Raw genomic sequence first — 14,551 nt, forward strand, 5'->3', positions numbered from 1 at the left:
CGCCTGACCTAAAATTTATTTATTTTTATCTTTTTGAGCATAAAATGCCCTTTTGAGACATTTAAATATTCAAAGAAGTTTTGGCGACACATCAGTAAGTAAGTAAATCTTTCCCTGTTCCTGAAGGGAACACACCCATGAAGAGTATCGGGGCTGGCATTTACAAAGCGGATTCAGTGACAGTCTATTAATCAACCTAATGTTAAAATGTTGACTAATGTTAACATTCCATAGGTTGTCTTCCTAAGGTGTCTTTGATAAGGTCCAGTTTGTGACGATAGACTACCTTCCCTTTACTAAGCAATCGATTCCAGAAGGGAAAAGATCACCAGTTGTGTTGGTCCGAGCCGGGATTTGAACCCCGATCTACCGCTTGCGAGGCGGAAGCGTTACCACTGGGCTTCGTCTTCGACACATCAGTGGAATGGCATTAAATAAATTGTTTTTTTTTGTTCAGCTTACATCGAGAGATTCTTAAAATTATTGTTTTGTTTGGTATAAGACCGATGCAAATATTTTTCAATAATTTAATTTAATTTTTGTCTTTATTGAACTTTCTTATAATAATTACATTTCATTTATATTCTAAGTGGTATGGCTAAATGCTCTTCATCTTTGTTGTATTTTTCGTTTCATTTATTAACTTCAAACTGTTTTACATTTTTGCATTGAATTGAATACATTTGGGTAAAAAAGAAAAATTATTTCAACAAAATTTCTGTAAAAAATAGGCGAAACATGTTCTTTATAAAATTTTATCTTCTACTGATCCATTTTTGTTTGTACTCACTTCTTAGTTGCTTTTTGCACTACCCAGGGCTTATTTTTAAACAAATTTTAAACAAACCGCAGACCTTTTTCAATCCGTCAAGAAAAAATTAACCATCTTCGTCCGTGGCCATCTTACATATGGAGATTTTTTCACCACACGCGTAAACATTTAGAACTAACGTGATTTTCACTTAGAAACCAACGGATAAGTCGAATGGGGCAAATCTAAGTGCTTTTCTCATGAAACTAATGTGAAAACCATTCGAAACAAACGTGAAGGTGTTTACGCATGCAATCAACTGACTTCAAATGATTTTCACATCAAATTGACATGCGAAACACACGTAGGTCATAGGAAAAGCATGTGAATTTATTGTGTTGGTTTTTGAAGCAACTCACGTGAAAAAGCATTTGATTTTGCTATGTTGGTTTTTTTCAGTGATACAGCAAGGGTGCTCAAAGTTTTTGAATAGCGGGTCAAATTTGAAGCTAACATGAGCTTTCGGGCCATATGTAAAAAAAAAATTATTTGAAGCAAAAAAATGACATTTTTAAATTTTATAAAACTGAAGAAAAATCAGATTTTTTTTTTAATTGCGTCATATAAATATTAGAGAACCAAACAAGACAATCTTCAAACAGATTTTTTAAATGAAAAATTGAAATAGCCGCGAAATCAACATTTCCATAAAAAAAGTGATTTAAAATCATGTCACACCAGTGCATTTGATTTTCAATCGAATGTTAAAAAAAACCTAGTTTTGAAGGGGTTTTATTGCAGAACAGCAACTATACATTGAAATTTAACAGAAATTCAAAATATTTTTCAACTGGTTCAATCATACTTAAAAATTATAACCAACACAAGGAAATGCAATTTAAATAGTTTTCAGTCGATTGCACGTCTAGTTCCATTGAAATTTTGCAGTTTTTTTTAGATATGTTTTGTTCCCTGATTTTTCGAGCCGATTTTGAAGGGGGTCCCATTAACAAAAAAAGTATTTGCAACGGCCTAAAGTGAAACTATGATGATTGCAAATCTAATTTCAATAAAATTTAATAAATTTTGGTCTGCCTCAATCAAATGTTAATAAGTATTGAATGCTATTTGAAAAGTTGTCTACTCTAATCCAGTTGAACGATTTATTACACATTTTCAGAAATGTTTGATGAAAATTTTGACGAAATTACAATTTTCAATCACGTTTAAACTTTCAATTAGATAGATTTTTCCACAAAAATTATTTGTGTCGACTTTTACATTACCGTCATCAGGGAGAAAATTGGGTTCGGGGAGTGAGATTGGGTCAAACCAAAATTCTGAAATTTTTATGACTCAATCTCTTCCCCAGTTATAATTTCACCTCTGATGACGATACCAAAAATTTAAAGTTTCACAAAAAAACTAGAACTTAACCTCAATTTTCAAAAATTATAAAATTACTTTACAGATGGGTCAAAGGGCCATTTTACATGATCTTTCAAAATGGGCTCGCGGGCCCAAAAACACCTCGCGGGCCACGTTTGGCCCGCGGGCCTTACTTTGGTCACCCCTGCTTAGAGGGTGACGACTCTCGAGATTTTCAATTTCCCGGGAATCGAGAGTTGAGTTTTGCTATTTCCCGGGAATTCCCGGGACCCGGGATTTTTTTAACTAGCCAATAGTGTCAATAACTTAAAAAGAAAAGTAAAAAACGTTTCTTTTAATGAATTCAGAAACAATTAATTCATACTAATCTGAAATGTAAATTTATGTAACCATTGTTTTAAGGAACTTTTTCTTCATTTAAATTTTTTACCTCAATCTACAGTATGGCCCATAAAAAAATGCGACATGTGCATTTTTTCACAGAAAAAGTGGTGCCATTCTTAAATTTATTTAACAATCAGATTTTTTATGTATAATGGTGTTAGTTTAGTATGTTTTGAAGATATCGTCATGATAGTTTTTTGCAGTTCACCAAAACTGTGTACAGGCGGTCTACAATTATGAATGTATTTTTGGAACAATATTTACCCTAATTAAATAATTTTTATTTCAAAAACGAAACAGTTTAAAATATCCAACTATGTGCCGAAAGCATCATTAGAAGTCCTTCTAAAATACGCCCAATCAAGAAGTTTTTTTAATTTTGTTAAAATTGGTAATTTGTGTGAAAAATGCCATTTTGGTTATTATTTTGTGTGATTCTGTCGAAATAAATCAATAACTTAAAACCGTTGTCAATGGCTCAAAAGCGTACCCAGCGGCTTTATATTGTTAAAAGTCACATCAGAGAATCTGTTAGTATCAATTACAATCATTAGTAGCATTTATTTTTTGCGTTGAAACATTGCAGGCTCCAAAAAATCCCAAAAATGCATCATTTTCAGAATCGGGATATTTTTGAAAAGTTCACTATTTTACTATAACTGGTAAATAGAATGCGTAAAATTCGGTGGAACTAACTCTTACAACTCTCAAAAACAGTAACCTTGAAGGCTGTATACTTTTTAGTCCATAAAAATACCATAATAGGCTATCCAGATCGACCAACATGAAAAAAAGTATGTTTTTCTTTATATGGCCTGGGCGTAGAGCAAATTGGCAAATTTATAATTTTCAATGAGCTATAACTTATTGTATGCTAAGGGAATAGTTTTAAATGCATTGATTGTTTGTTTTGAACCTATTCAACATGTACACATGCTACATACATCATAAATAGTAAAAATAGTCCCGATTTACACCTAATAACAATGTCGCATTTTTTATGGGCCATACTGTACAAATACAAAATCGTTTCTTGAGCCTTTTTGGGACTCGAAATTGCAGTTTAAAATGTTTACGAATCTTCATTCGCACTGAGTGATTTTTCAAAAGTTGGACAATCTTATTATTAGATTTTTTGAAAGTAAAAATATAACTAATATATAATTTTCCATTTATGCAATATGGCATTTTTGCAATATGATAAATAACGACACAAAGTAAAAACTTTAAGTTGATTTTTTCCTTCTTAAGATCAACTGTAAATGTTCACGTAAATGTAAATGTAAGCGGACATTAACTTCACAAATTACGCCTGATTTTTATTCCCAACATAAATATAATTTAATATGCAAAATACAAAATTACTTATTGACATCAAAAAAGGAAATTAGGGGGAGAGGGGGTAATATGCACCCCCTAAGGGAAAACTGTGATTGCTCAACCATTACAGCATTACTGTGGAAGAATTTTGTTCGATGTTCTAAAACAACTATTATTCTTCGTCATCCATGTGAAAAAAGTCTTAAAAAACCTCAAAATTGTTCAAAAATATCAAATTTTTAAAAACATTTTTGATTCATTTCAAACAACCATGCGGGGCATTATGCACCGCAACATTGGGGCAAAATGCACTACAACAACGGGGTAAAATGCACCACAACATGGGGCAAAATGCACCGGGTAAAAGCAGTTTTCACTAGTCACCACTAGATGACACCGCTGTTTTTACAAAGGAGCTTCACAGCGGTGCATTTTGCCCCGACCACGCTTTTTGCAGAAAATATAATTAAAATTGCATTTTTTATGTTTTTGGACTCATCTATCTACAGAATAGTAAAGATTATGGCAAAAACTATATACCTCAACACTTACAATAACAATAAATGCTTGTTATACTGTCCAAAAATCATAATGAAAGTTCAATGAAAATTAGATAAAAACACAACATTTTAAAGTTTTGCAAATAACTTAAGCTGTTTTTATACTACGATGCTCAAATTTTTTCAGCATGGTTTAGCAATGTTAAGCTTCCAATTTCTATGATTTTTCCCCGGAAAATTCTTCCAAATACCGAGAAAAGGAGGGGGAGCATTTTGCCCCGGGGTTGCATATTACCCCCTCTCCCTCTACCTCGATACAGCGAGAATTAAAAAAACAAGATTATGAGTTTTTCTATGCTTGATAGAGGATATGGAAATCAAACTTATCTTGAAAAGGGTTTCCTTCTTAAAAATAATAAATATTTCATTCCTGGTGTGTTACTGCTTTCAAGGTAAATTTTGGGGTCTACATTTTTTGGTTACTCTCAGTTATAGTTATTGAATTTTTTTAAAGGTTTAAATTTACACTTTTAGAATAAGAAGATTAGAGACGCATTGGTTTATTCAAATTTGAGAATCGAACATTGAACATCGAATATTCTAAACAATTTTGAATTTTTCAAATGTTTTTCTGATTAAATTTTTAATTTTGGGTCGATATTTGTAAGTATAAAATTTCCCGGGAGTCTCGACCAAATTTCCCGGGAATCGAGAGGCCCAAAAATTGCCAATTTCCCGGGATTTTTTTCCCGGGAATTCCCGCTCGTCACCCTCTACCCCTGCTCTACAGCATTGCCTTGGCATTCTCGATTGCGAGATTCCTACTCGAAACTATGTGTCCGAAGGCTTGATTGTTGAGGCAACCTAAGCTTCTATCCACCCCGGGATTCGAACTGACGACATTTGGATTGTGAGTCCAACTGCCTACCAGCGACTCCACCGCGGCAGGACCCAGGGAGACGACTCCTACACCTGGACTAAGCCTACGACCTAACCCTCTAGGTTAGACCGGAGCCAAGCCGACTGGCGGAGATGCAACCACGCTTACCCTTACACCATGGTTCCCGTTTTTTTTATAATACAATCAAAAAAGCACATTTTTAAGGTAAAAGTTTGGGTGTATTGAATAATAATTTATGCCAGAATAATTTAAAATACATAACAAATGTTAAACCCCATACGGCTTCACTCCTAACCGCCAGCGACGAACCCCACTCTCGCGCTAGGACTCGCTCCCTGGAGCCGCCACGCCATCCACCGTTTCCGCCGTCGTCGAACCCGCCCCGATGGACCTGGCACAGTCCACGTAGGGGGGCGGTGGCGTTTCGCGCCTCATCGAAATGCTCCGCTGCAGCACGGGGGGCGGCGTCGTGGACGTTCCGATGGGCACCACCTCGTACAGGGCGGCTGGTTCGGACGCGGACCGCGCTGCCTGCGCTTCATCGATGCCGTAGTAGTTGTTCCAGACGGACAGGTTGGACGACTGGTGGCTTCCGGCGGCTGCTGTGAGCATTCGCTCGAGTTCTTCGTTGGTTCGGTTGTCGCGGTTCGGCGCGGACTGCCAGATGAAGCTGGAGCTGGTGCGGGCTACGGGTGAGCCCGGTTCGTTTCGGGTGGGTGTTGGCGGGAGATAGCGGTTTTGGAGATTCGCGAGCTGGGAGTTGTTGCGGACGTAGCGGGGTTGACGCTTGGAGAAGAGATCGACGAGGAATTGGCGGGTGTGCTCGTGGTTGCGGTAGATTTGGGACAGTTCTTGGGGGGTGAGGTTGGTGGTGGTTCTTCGGCTGAGTTGGTCCGGGGGTGGGGACTCGTTTAGGCGGGAATCTGGAACAATGTTTTGCGTTAGAGTGGTGTTGGTTTTGGGCGGATTTTCGTTGAACCCACGTTCAAAGTTGTTTCGCTCGCGAAACTCACGTCTCATCTGGCGCATGGTAGCTGAAGGACGTCGCTCATCGCCGGATTTGCGACACTTTCTGGCCAGATACAGTAGGGAATACGTGAAGAACGAACCGAACAGGACACCGATGAAAACACCACAGGTCAGCAGAGTTACGGCCAGCTGGTGATTGAACTTGTTCGCCTGTCCTTGCTGGTCAACCTTGGCCAGGAACGCGTGGTAGAGTTCGCTGAACCGTTTCTGGCACTCGATAAAGTCCTCGCAAGTTTGCTTGCGTTCCGGATCGCGCTGGGCATCGTTGTACGAGCAGGTCTTGTCCTGGAGCGAGTTCCAGTACTTTTCGGTCGTCGAGCTACCACCCCAAACCTGATCGATGGAGACCTCCTGGCGCGGCACCTGTTGGCGAGGATCGAGTTCCATTTTCTCGAACATGGACTTGGACTTGAAGGGGGATAGAACTGGAATATGGAGATTTTTGTGAGATATTCATCTTCAAAAGAGTCAGAGATTCTTACAGCACTGCTCAATTTGGAGGGAGGAAACTCGCTTTCGCAGCCAGTTGACGGTTGCTCGTACGGATTCGCTGTCGCACTTCCACTGGTTGTCGTGCAGGTTCAGCACGCGCAGGTTCTTCAGCTGACTCAGCGGATCTTTCGCCAACGTGATCATTACGTTGTTGGCGAGTTCTAGCGTACGTAACGCGGGCAGCCCGGCAAACGTTCGTTCGTAGAGTTGGGGAATTTTGCAATCGCTGAGATCGAGGTGCTACAAGTAGAACTCTGGCTAGAGATTTGAATCAAAATCGTAGTTTGGTACTCCTTACCATGATGGATGAACTGATCAGCAGAGGTTGATTATACAGAGTCATGAAGTTATTATTCGATAGGTTGAGATCTACGAGCTTTTCATTGTACTCGAACATATTTTCGTGTAGTCGCTGCAGTCGATTGTGCGACAGGTCCAGAATCTCCAGGTTTTTCATCGTAGAGAATGCGTTAAGCGAAATTGATTGGATTGAGTTCTCGGAGAGAAACAGCTTCACCAGGTTGGTGTAGTCCTGCAAGCAATCATTAGAAAGGCACAATTGGAATTTCTCCGAACTCTTACCTTGAAATCATCGTCTTCAATAGCTGATATCTTGTTTATACTCAAGTCAAGTATTTCCACACCGGTCGGAACGTCCGTGTATGGGTTGATAAGGTTCTCATGGCTGAAAGTGAGTATTGTTTTTATCATTTTCTAAACCTGATAAGAGCTTTGGTAGCAATTCCACAGAGCTGAATTTTTAGGATTGTGAAATATAAATTGATAGTTTTCTGTTAATTTACCTGCAATCTGCACGTTTTAGTCCTTCGACTATATCACATGTGCACAGTTTGGGGCAAACCTTAGCCACAGCTCCATCGTGGTCAGCCGCAGCAGAGTCGATTACTGCAAACGCACTTAATACTAAACTAACTACTAATGACTTTAGATACATTTCGCGTGTAACTAATTCGCTTATAATATGGCACAGCGCACAGAGTTGGTGTAACAGATTTCAAACTCAAGTCACATTTCTACCCTAAATTTCAAAACTTCTAAGCGATGTATCATTGGCGAGTGCCAATTTCTGAATGGGACACTTTTCCACTGGTCACAGAATTTGCCAGAGGGGTAGTGTTACACCTTATCTGCACCTCTGTTGTAGAACAGTAAAGTGTGTGTGTGCTAATATCAACAAACGATACCATCACACAAGTGCAATGCAATACCGAGGGCTGGCGTTTCGATACAATTGTACAAAGAGTCAGGTGCTGATAACAGAGTGATGCTTAGGTATTGCGCCCGGACAAATGCTACCCGAAAGGTAATGAGTAATCGAACGACGCATCGGTATGACGCTGTGCTGTTATCAAATGCATGAGCCAAACCAGAACGAACGTGTGTGACGGAGTTTAAGGAGAAAAAGCTTTGTTTCGAGTCTGGATTTGTTTTGGTTTTTTGTATGAGTATAATTATACAGAAAAATAACAAACCGATATTATTGATTCAAGTTGTGATTGAGGAAATTTTTTGTACCATATTTTTTATCCTTTGCTTCTTTATAGGGTGGCCACTCAAGTTTTTTTTTTGTCAAACAGTCAGGATGAATCTGGAATCCCAAGCAATCTCATTTGAAATTTATTTTCTATCTTATGAGTAAATTTGTAATATGTTGTTCATTTTTTTATTCAATTAACACTTCATTCGTTTTGAGCAATCAAAATCAAATTTGAGGTTCCTTTCACTATTTTAATTTATTAATTTTAGTTTTGTTGATTTGTATTCTGAATCAATTTACCTGTAATTACAAAAAAAACAACTGATAGACATATTTAAACTACTTAATAAAAATACTTAAATTTTCAAAAGTGAAATCCAAATGTTTCTCGTGTTAAATAAAAACAGAATTAAAACAGCTGAAAAAATTTTTTGCTTTTTGAAATTATCCAAAAAATATTGAATTTAGAAAAATGATAATATAGATTCAATACGTTTTTTTACCCCTACACCGCCGGTCCCTGTGTTATTACAATACATCTGAGCAGTTCTCTACGGGATCGGTCTTTTTTCTTTAATTTTAATTTTTGTATTTTTTAATCTAGCTGAAACTTTTTTGGTGCCTTCGGTATGCTCAAAGAAGCCATTTTGCATCATTAGTTTGTTCATATAATTTTCCATACAAATTTGGCAGCTGTCCATACAAAAATGATATGTGAAAATTCAAAAATCTGTATCTTTTGAAGGAATTTTTTGATCGATTTGGTGTCTTGGGCAAAGTTGTAGCTATGGATATGGACTACACTGGAAAAAATGATACACGGTAAAAAAAATTGGTGATTTTTAATTTAACTTTTTGTCACTAAAACTTGATTTGCAAAAAAAACACTACTTTTTTTATATGTTTAGAGGACATAAAATGCCAACTTTTCAGAAATTTCCAGAAGGGGCAAAAAATCTTTGACCGAGTTATGATTTTTTGAATCAATACAGATTTTTTCAAAAAAATCGAATATTGGTCGCAAATTTTTTTCATGTTTTAACATTGTAAATCGGATTTATAGTTGCTGAGATATCGACATTAGAAAATGGTGGGTTGTTTGGGTAAGACTTAGAAAACATCAATTTTCCTGTTTTTTAACCTTTGCATGGCAATATCTCAGCAACTAAGGGTCGTATCAACAAAGTTCAAAAAAGCAAAATATAGAGAATTTTCTCAGCATTTCAAAAATATTTTTTTCAAAAGTGGGCAAACATGGGCACTAATTTAAAAACAATGAATAACTGCGACTATTTTCAAAAAAGTTACCTAAAAATGGTATTGATTCAAAAAATCATAACTCGGTCAAAGATTTTTTGCCCATTCTGGAAATTTTTGAAAAGTTGGCATTTTATGTCCTCTAAACATATAAAAAATAAAAAATAAAATAAAATAGTGTTTTTTTGCAAATCAAGTTTTAGTGACAAAAAGTTAAATTAAAAATCACCAATTTTTTTTATCATTTTTTCCAGTGTAGTCCATATCTATAGCTACAACTTTGCCCAAGACACCAAATCGATCAAAAAATTCCTTCAAAAGATACAGATTTTTGAATTTTCACAAATCATTTTTGTATGGACAGCTGCCAAATTTGCATGGAAAATTATATGAACAAACTAATGATGCAAAATGGCTTCTTTGGGCATACCGAAGGCACCAAAAAAGTTTCAGCTGGATTAAAAAATACAAAAAAATCGAATGACCGAAATCTCAGAGAATTGCTCATCTATAATAGTTATGGGTCATTCCATCTGAAGCGGAACACCATTTGAAAATTACCATCTCCGATTCTGCTCAAATTTGGCAGAGCTGTTGAGACTATCAAAACATGCAAAAATCCCGAATTTCATCCAAATCGGACCTCCCCCTCCAGTTTTGTACCCTCCCAAAAAATCGACTTTTTGGCTATTTTTGAGCAAAACCCCTATCTTCAAACGACGATAACTCAGGAACCATAAATCTTAGAGGGTCAGTCTTAGACTCAATTTGGAAGGAAATTGGACGCAGAATCCATTTCCGTGATCAAAATTTAGATTAAAATATGTTTTCTACCTGTATTGCGCAATTGAAAACTTTAAATAGCCGTATCTCAAAACAGCCCTATTTATTTTTTAAATTTGACCTCAACATCGTATTCCCCGTCCAATTTTACATAAGAATCACTTATCGACAAAAAGGAATATGTTTCGTTCCAGAGATATCGAATTTTAAAGTTTTGAGTATTTGAGATTACCTAAATTAGCTACACTCGCCACATATGCTAGAAGGACTCGGGCGCGCTGATCAATAACTGCTACCTGTTTATTTATTGAAATACGATTTCATCCCAATTATTGGAAGCAAATTAGCAAATTAGGCACACACAATCATTCACACACAGTTATTTTGCTCCACTATTAACTCGACGATCCAAATTGTCAGTGCGTCTTTCGATCATTATATAGAAATGGCTTTTTCACCGCAAATAAATAAAACTTCGAAAAATTTAAACACAATCCACCCGACGCCGTGCCTTCCGATCAACGATGGTATAGGAAGGGCTTTGAAAATCACAAAACAATGAATTAAGACCACTAGCGTGCCCAGGTCCTCAAGGAAGGTGGGGCAAAAATATTAGAGTTTTGAAAATTTCGTCGTTTATGGACACCCCCTGCCCAATTTTAGAACAAATTTCCGAGGATGGTGGGGCAACTGCCCCATGTTGCCCCACCCTGGGCACGCTAGTGATTAAGACACACACAATTTATGACCAAAAATACACAAAAAAAAAACACTTTTCACTCCGAATATTTTTAACACCACCTTTCCAAATTACGCACTCACCCCATACGAATAGCGATACAAATGCACACATAAAAAATTAACCTGAATAATCAGGACTTCGCGTCCCCACTTCCAGCGCACCAATGATGCTATTATTCGATTACCACCCAACATAAAAATTGGTCCTTGGATAGTTGAAAAACTATTTTTTTTGTAAATATTTTTAAAATATTTATTTTTTAGATCAAAAAACCTTTATAAAAACTCTTGATTTTATATTAAGTATTCTGGGAAAACATTTAAGCTGAAAATTTCTAATATGCCTCTAATTGAGTTGAAAAATAAATGATTGTATAATTTCCAACATTTGAAATTAAGGTTTTAAAGTGTGGGCATTTTGTGAATTTGTTAGCTTTAAAAAATAAAATAAAATAAAGAATCAAATTCGATTTGAAATTTTGATTCACATTAATTGTCAGTTTGAAAAAATCTGACTTTTGAGACAAAATGTTTGTTTTGCGGTACTGTACATGATGTTTTCATTAGAACTCAAAACTTTTCAAACGGGTCCTAATAAAGTTATTATGAAAAATTATGCAGGATATGTATTATGGACTGATTTGACTTGAAATATCATTAAATTTAAAAGGTTTTTGAAGATTATTTTTGACCTCTGATTTTTTTTAAGAAGGGCCCGCCATCACATCTCAATTTCGCAAAATCAACACAGCAGGACAACTACACCTGAATGCGATTAAATCTTGCAGAATAGAGGTAGCTATGCCAACAACACTCGTTCCTAAGTTTCCTCCCGTGACTGTCTGTCCACGGTCCACCGGGGTGAGATAAAACGCATGCAGCTTCGCGCCACTACCACACTGCAGCAGCAGCCACCGACCGATCGCCCTAGGCTAACATGCAAACCCTTTAATTAAGACCTTTAGCCGACACACTCCTGCTCGCTCTATAGACAATCTACCTTTATGGGGGGCAATCATGTATTCTCGATTGAGAATATTTAGTGCTTTATAAGATATTTAAAAAAAGTCTACGAGTCAATTGGAAACAAACCTATTTTGTTGTTATCTTTTTAAACTTTGAGGGCCTCGTGGCGCGGTGGTTAGCGGCTTCGGCTGTCGATCCCTAAGTTGCTATAGGGGGCGGGTTCGATTACCGCCTTATCCTCCTGGCCTTCTATCGGATGGGGAAGTAAAACGTCGGTCCATTTGCGTAAAAGAGGTTTTGGGTGACTCACCACACATAACCTTCGGACGCCTAGAAATGAGCAGAAACTTGCAATAGAGACCACAAAAGACCCGGGGGTCGTTAAAGTGGATTTGAATAGAACTTTTGCCAAACTTCATAGTGAAAATTTATTGAGATTAAAAGAGATATCATAACTAAACAAATTGCGGTATTAATTAATGTTGACTTTTTGCAATTTTAATTTAATCCTTCATTCAACTTTGCAAAAAAAAAGTCAGCATATTTTTAAAGCCAGCTATTAATTCGAAGTAACGATAACATCAAACTGCTTCCAAGTGGCAATGAAATTAACGGAAAGGCACGACCAAAAAGCCAAGCTGTGGTCCATTATAAAAAAGGCCGCGCGCATCAACGCCGTAATCAAATCACACGATTTAAGCAAATTATTCTTAATCCTTTCAATCGAATACTTCCCCGGTCCCATCAGCAAAAACGGCCAAATTAAAGCTCACCACACACCGAAAAGTGCCCTCTGGGAGAGGAGGCGGCCAAAATCGCTCCGAAATTATCCACGGAGAACCCCGAGCAGAGCAGAGCATCAACGGCAGCAGCAGATAAATACCAGTTTCCTTTTACAGAGTTAAGCGCGTCTCTTTTTTGTATTTTTGTTCATTATATTATTTTGCCTTCCTCGGCGGTGGCCACAAAAAAGCTTTGATCTTGCCGCCAGTGCGGTACAAAATAGCCGCCACCTCTGCACGGAGAGACGTTGGAGCGCAACTGGGGCTGGGGCTTTACAGGCCGCGATAATCGGAACCTGTACAAAAACTCCGCCAAACTCCAAGTTTAAAGCCATGGCGGCGTTTCTTTACCCGAAAGCTTCCCGGGATCCACCCCAACTACAGGCGGCCGGCAACGCCCGGTAGGTAACCCTTGGTGCTTTGATAATTGAAGTTGGCTTAAATTGATAATATGTTGGTTTCCTTCAACTCAAAATTAGAATATAAATTAAAAAGAGCTAAAATATATATTTTAGAACCTAGGTGCACAATGCGCAATGTTCTCGACCTGACTTTTACTGGTAAAAAAATAGCGAAAAAATGAACTTTACAAACTAAACTAAGCTAATAGGAATAACAAAAATATTTTTCGTTCAAATTTGTAACAATACACTTGAAAAAGACAAGCAAAAAATGATGCAGCCATGATTTCTAAAATGCCACATAAAAACAAAAGTTTTTACAATGCAGTTGTCGTTACAAACAAAGTAGGGGAAATTCTCGTATGTTTTCCACTATTTAAAAAAAACTAGTTTTATAAAACTGTTGATAGAAACTTGCTTGCTCACTTCCTATTGTGCTATTTATCATTCGATTTCAGTTGAAAACGAACTGTAATTGAGTGTCAAAGTGCTGATATAGCAACATAAGAGGCACGATGCAGTTTGACGCTGTTCCCTTTTATAGTACTATTTTTGGTTGATTGCATTAACGTTTTGATATTTTAGAGTCCAGGGGTGACTAAATTATGATTTTTTTTGTGGCCCGCGGACCCGTTTTGAATGATCATGTAAAATGGCCCTTCGACCCATCTGTAGAGTGGTTTTGCAATTCTTACAAATTAAAGTTTAGTCAGTGTTTAGTTTCAGCTTTTATGTAAACCTTTTTCAGTAGAAACTGTTAATATAGCCAGAATTTAGGTTTTATAAAAAAAAAGTTTTTTTTATAATAATTCAGCAATATAAACAGCAACACACAGAGTTTTATATGGACTGAGCCTCAAATTATTTTGCACTGCAAAACCTTTTGCCTCGGGATTCGAAGTCATGCATTTGGATTACTTATCTTTGTGACTAATAGCTGATTCTGTCAGTCCAAATTTTTTTTATTTAATTATAATTCAAGGAAGAATTATTGAAAATCAATTGGCAACTATTTATAATCATAGTTGAACTTTATTAAAAGTTTTGTCAACTTTAACTGAATAAAATTCACTCAGTCGCCAGCCAGCGACAAGTTAAGACGTGTTTTGCTCGTGTTGTCATCTCGCGTGCTTGGAAGTTTTTGAATGATGGAGGTGGAGGAATCCTCCGAGGAGGAAGATTTTCGTCCCGTTCGCGGGAATCGGAAGCGGAAGAAGTCCAGCGAGGTCACTGGAATCGGCATCGAAGGAGAAAAAGTTGAGAAGACCCTGCTCAACAACAACAAGTTCAGCCCGCTAGCGGATAACAAAAACAACAACAATGCCAGCCCAGCAGGAGGAGAGGACGCCCCGGCGGT

At 37.3% G+C, this 14,551-nt stretch overlaps 1 protein-coding gene across 1 annotated transcript; it reads right to left on the bottom strand.

Moving 5' to 3' along the window:
* Nucleotides 1–5,462: 5,462 nt before the first annotated feature.
* Nucleotides 5,463–7,876, bottom strand: LOC120416016 (uncharacterized). Its single transcript, XM_039577673.2, has 6 exons — nucleotides 7,570–7,876; nucleotides 7,349–7,451; nucleotides 7,065–7,298; nucleotides 6,757–7,006; nucleotides 6,229–6,699; nucleotides 5,463–6,168 (listed from the first exon to the last, which is right to left on the bottom strand). The coding sequence occupies exons 1-6, from the start codon at nucleotides 7,719–7,721 to the stop codon at nucleotides 5,567–5,569; spliced, it is 1,812 nt and encodes a 603-aa protein (XP_039433607.1). The 5' UTR covers nucleotides 7,722–7,876; the 3' UTR covers nucleotides 5,463–5,566.
* Nucleotides 7,877–14,551: the final 6,675 nt, after the last annotated feature.

Source organism: Culex pipiens, chromosome 2 (assembly GCF_016801865.2).
Source record: "Culex pipiens pallens isolate TS chromosome 2, TS_CPP_V2, whole genome shotgun sequence".
NCBI lineage: Eukaryota > Metazoa > Arthropoda > Insecta > Diptera > Culicidae > Culex > Culex pipiens.

Excerpts from the sequence above, each read along its gene's own strand:
- LOC120416016 (XM_039577673.2), bottom strand. The coding sequence starts at position 7,721 with ATGTATCTAAAGTCATTAGTAGTTAGTTTAGTATTAAGTGCGTTTGCA. Across the intron at positions 7,452-7,569 it reads CTAAAACGTGCAGATTGCAG|CCATGAGAACCTTATCAACC; the intron begins GTAAATTAACAG and ends ACTCACTTTCAG. Across the intron at positions 7,299-7,348 it reads TTGAAGACGATGATTTCAAG|GACTACACCAACCTGGTGAA; the intron begins GTAAGAGTTCGG and ends GATTGCTTGCAG.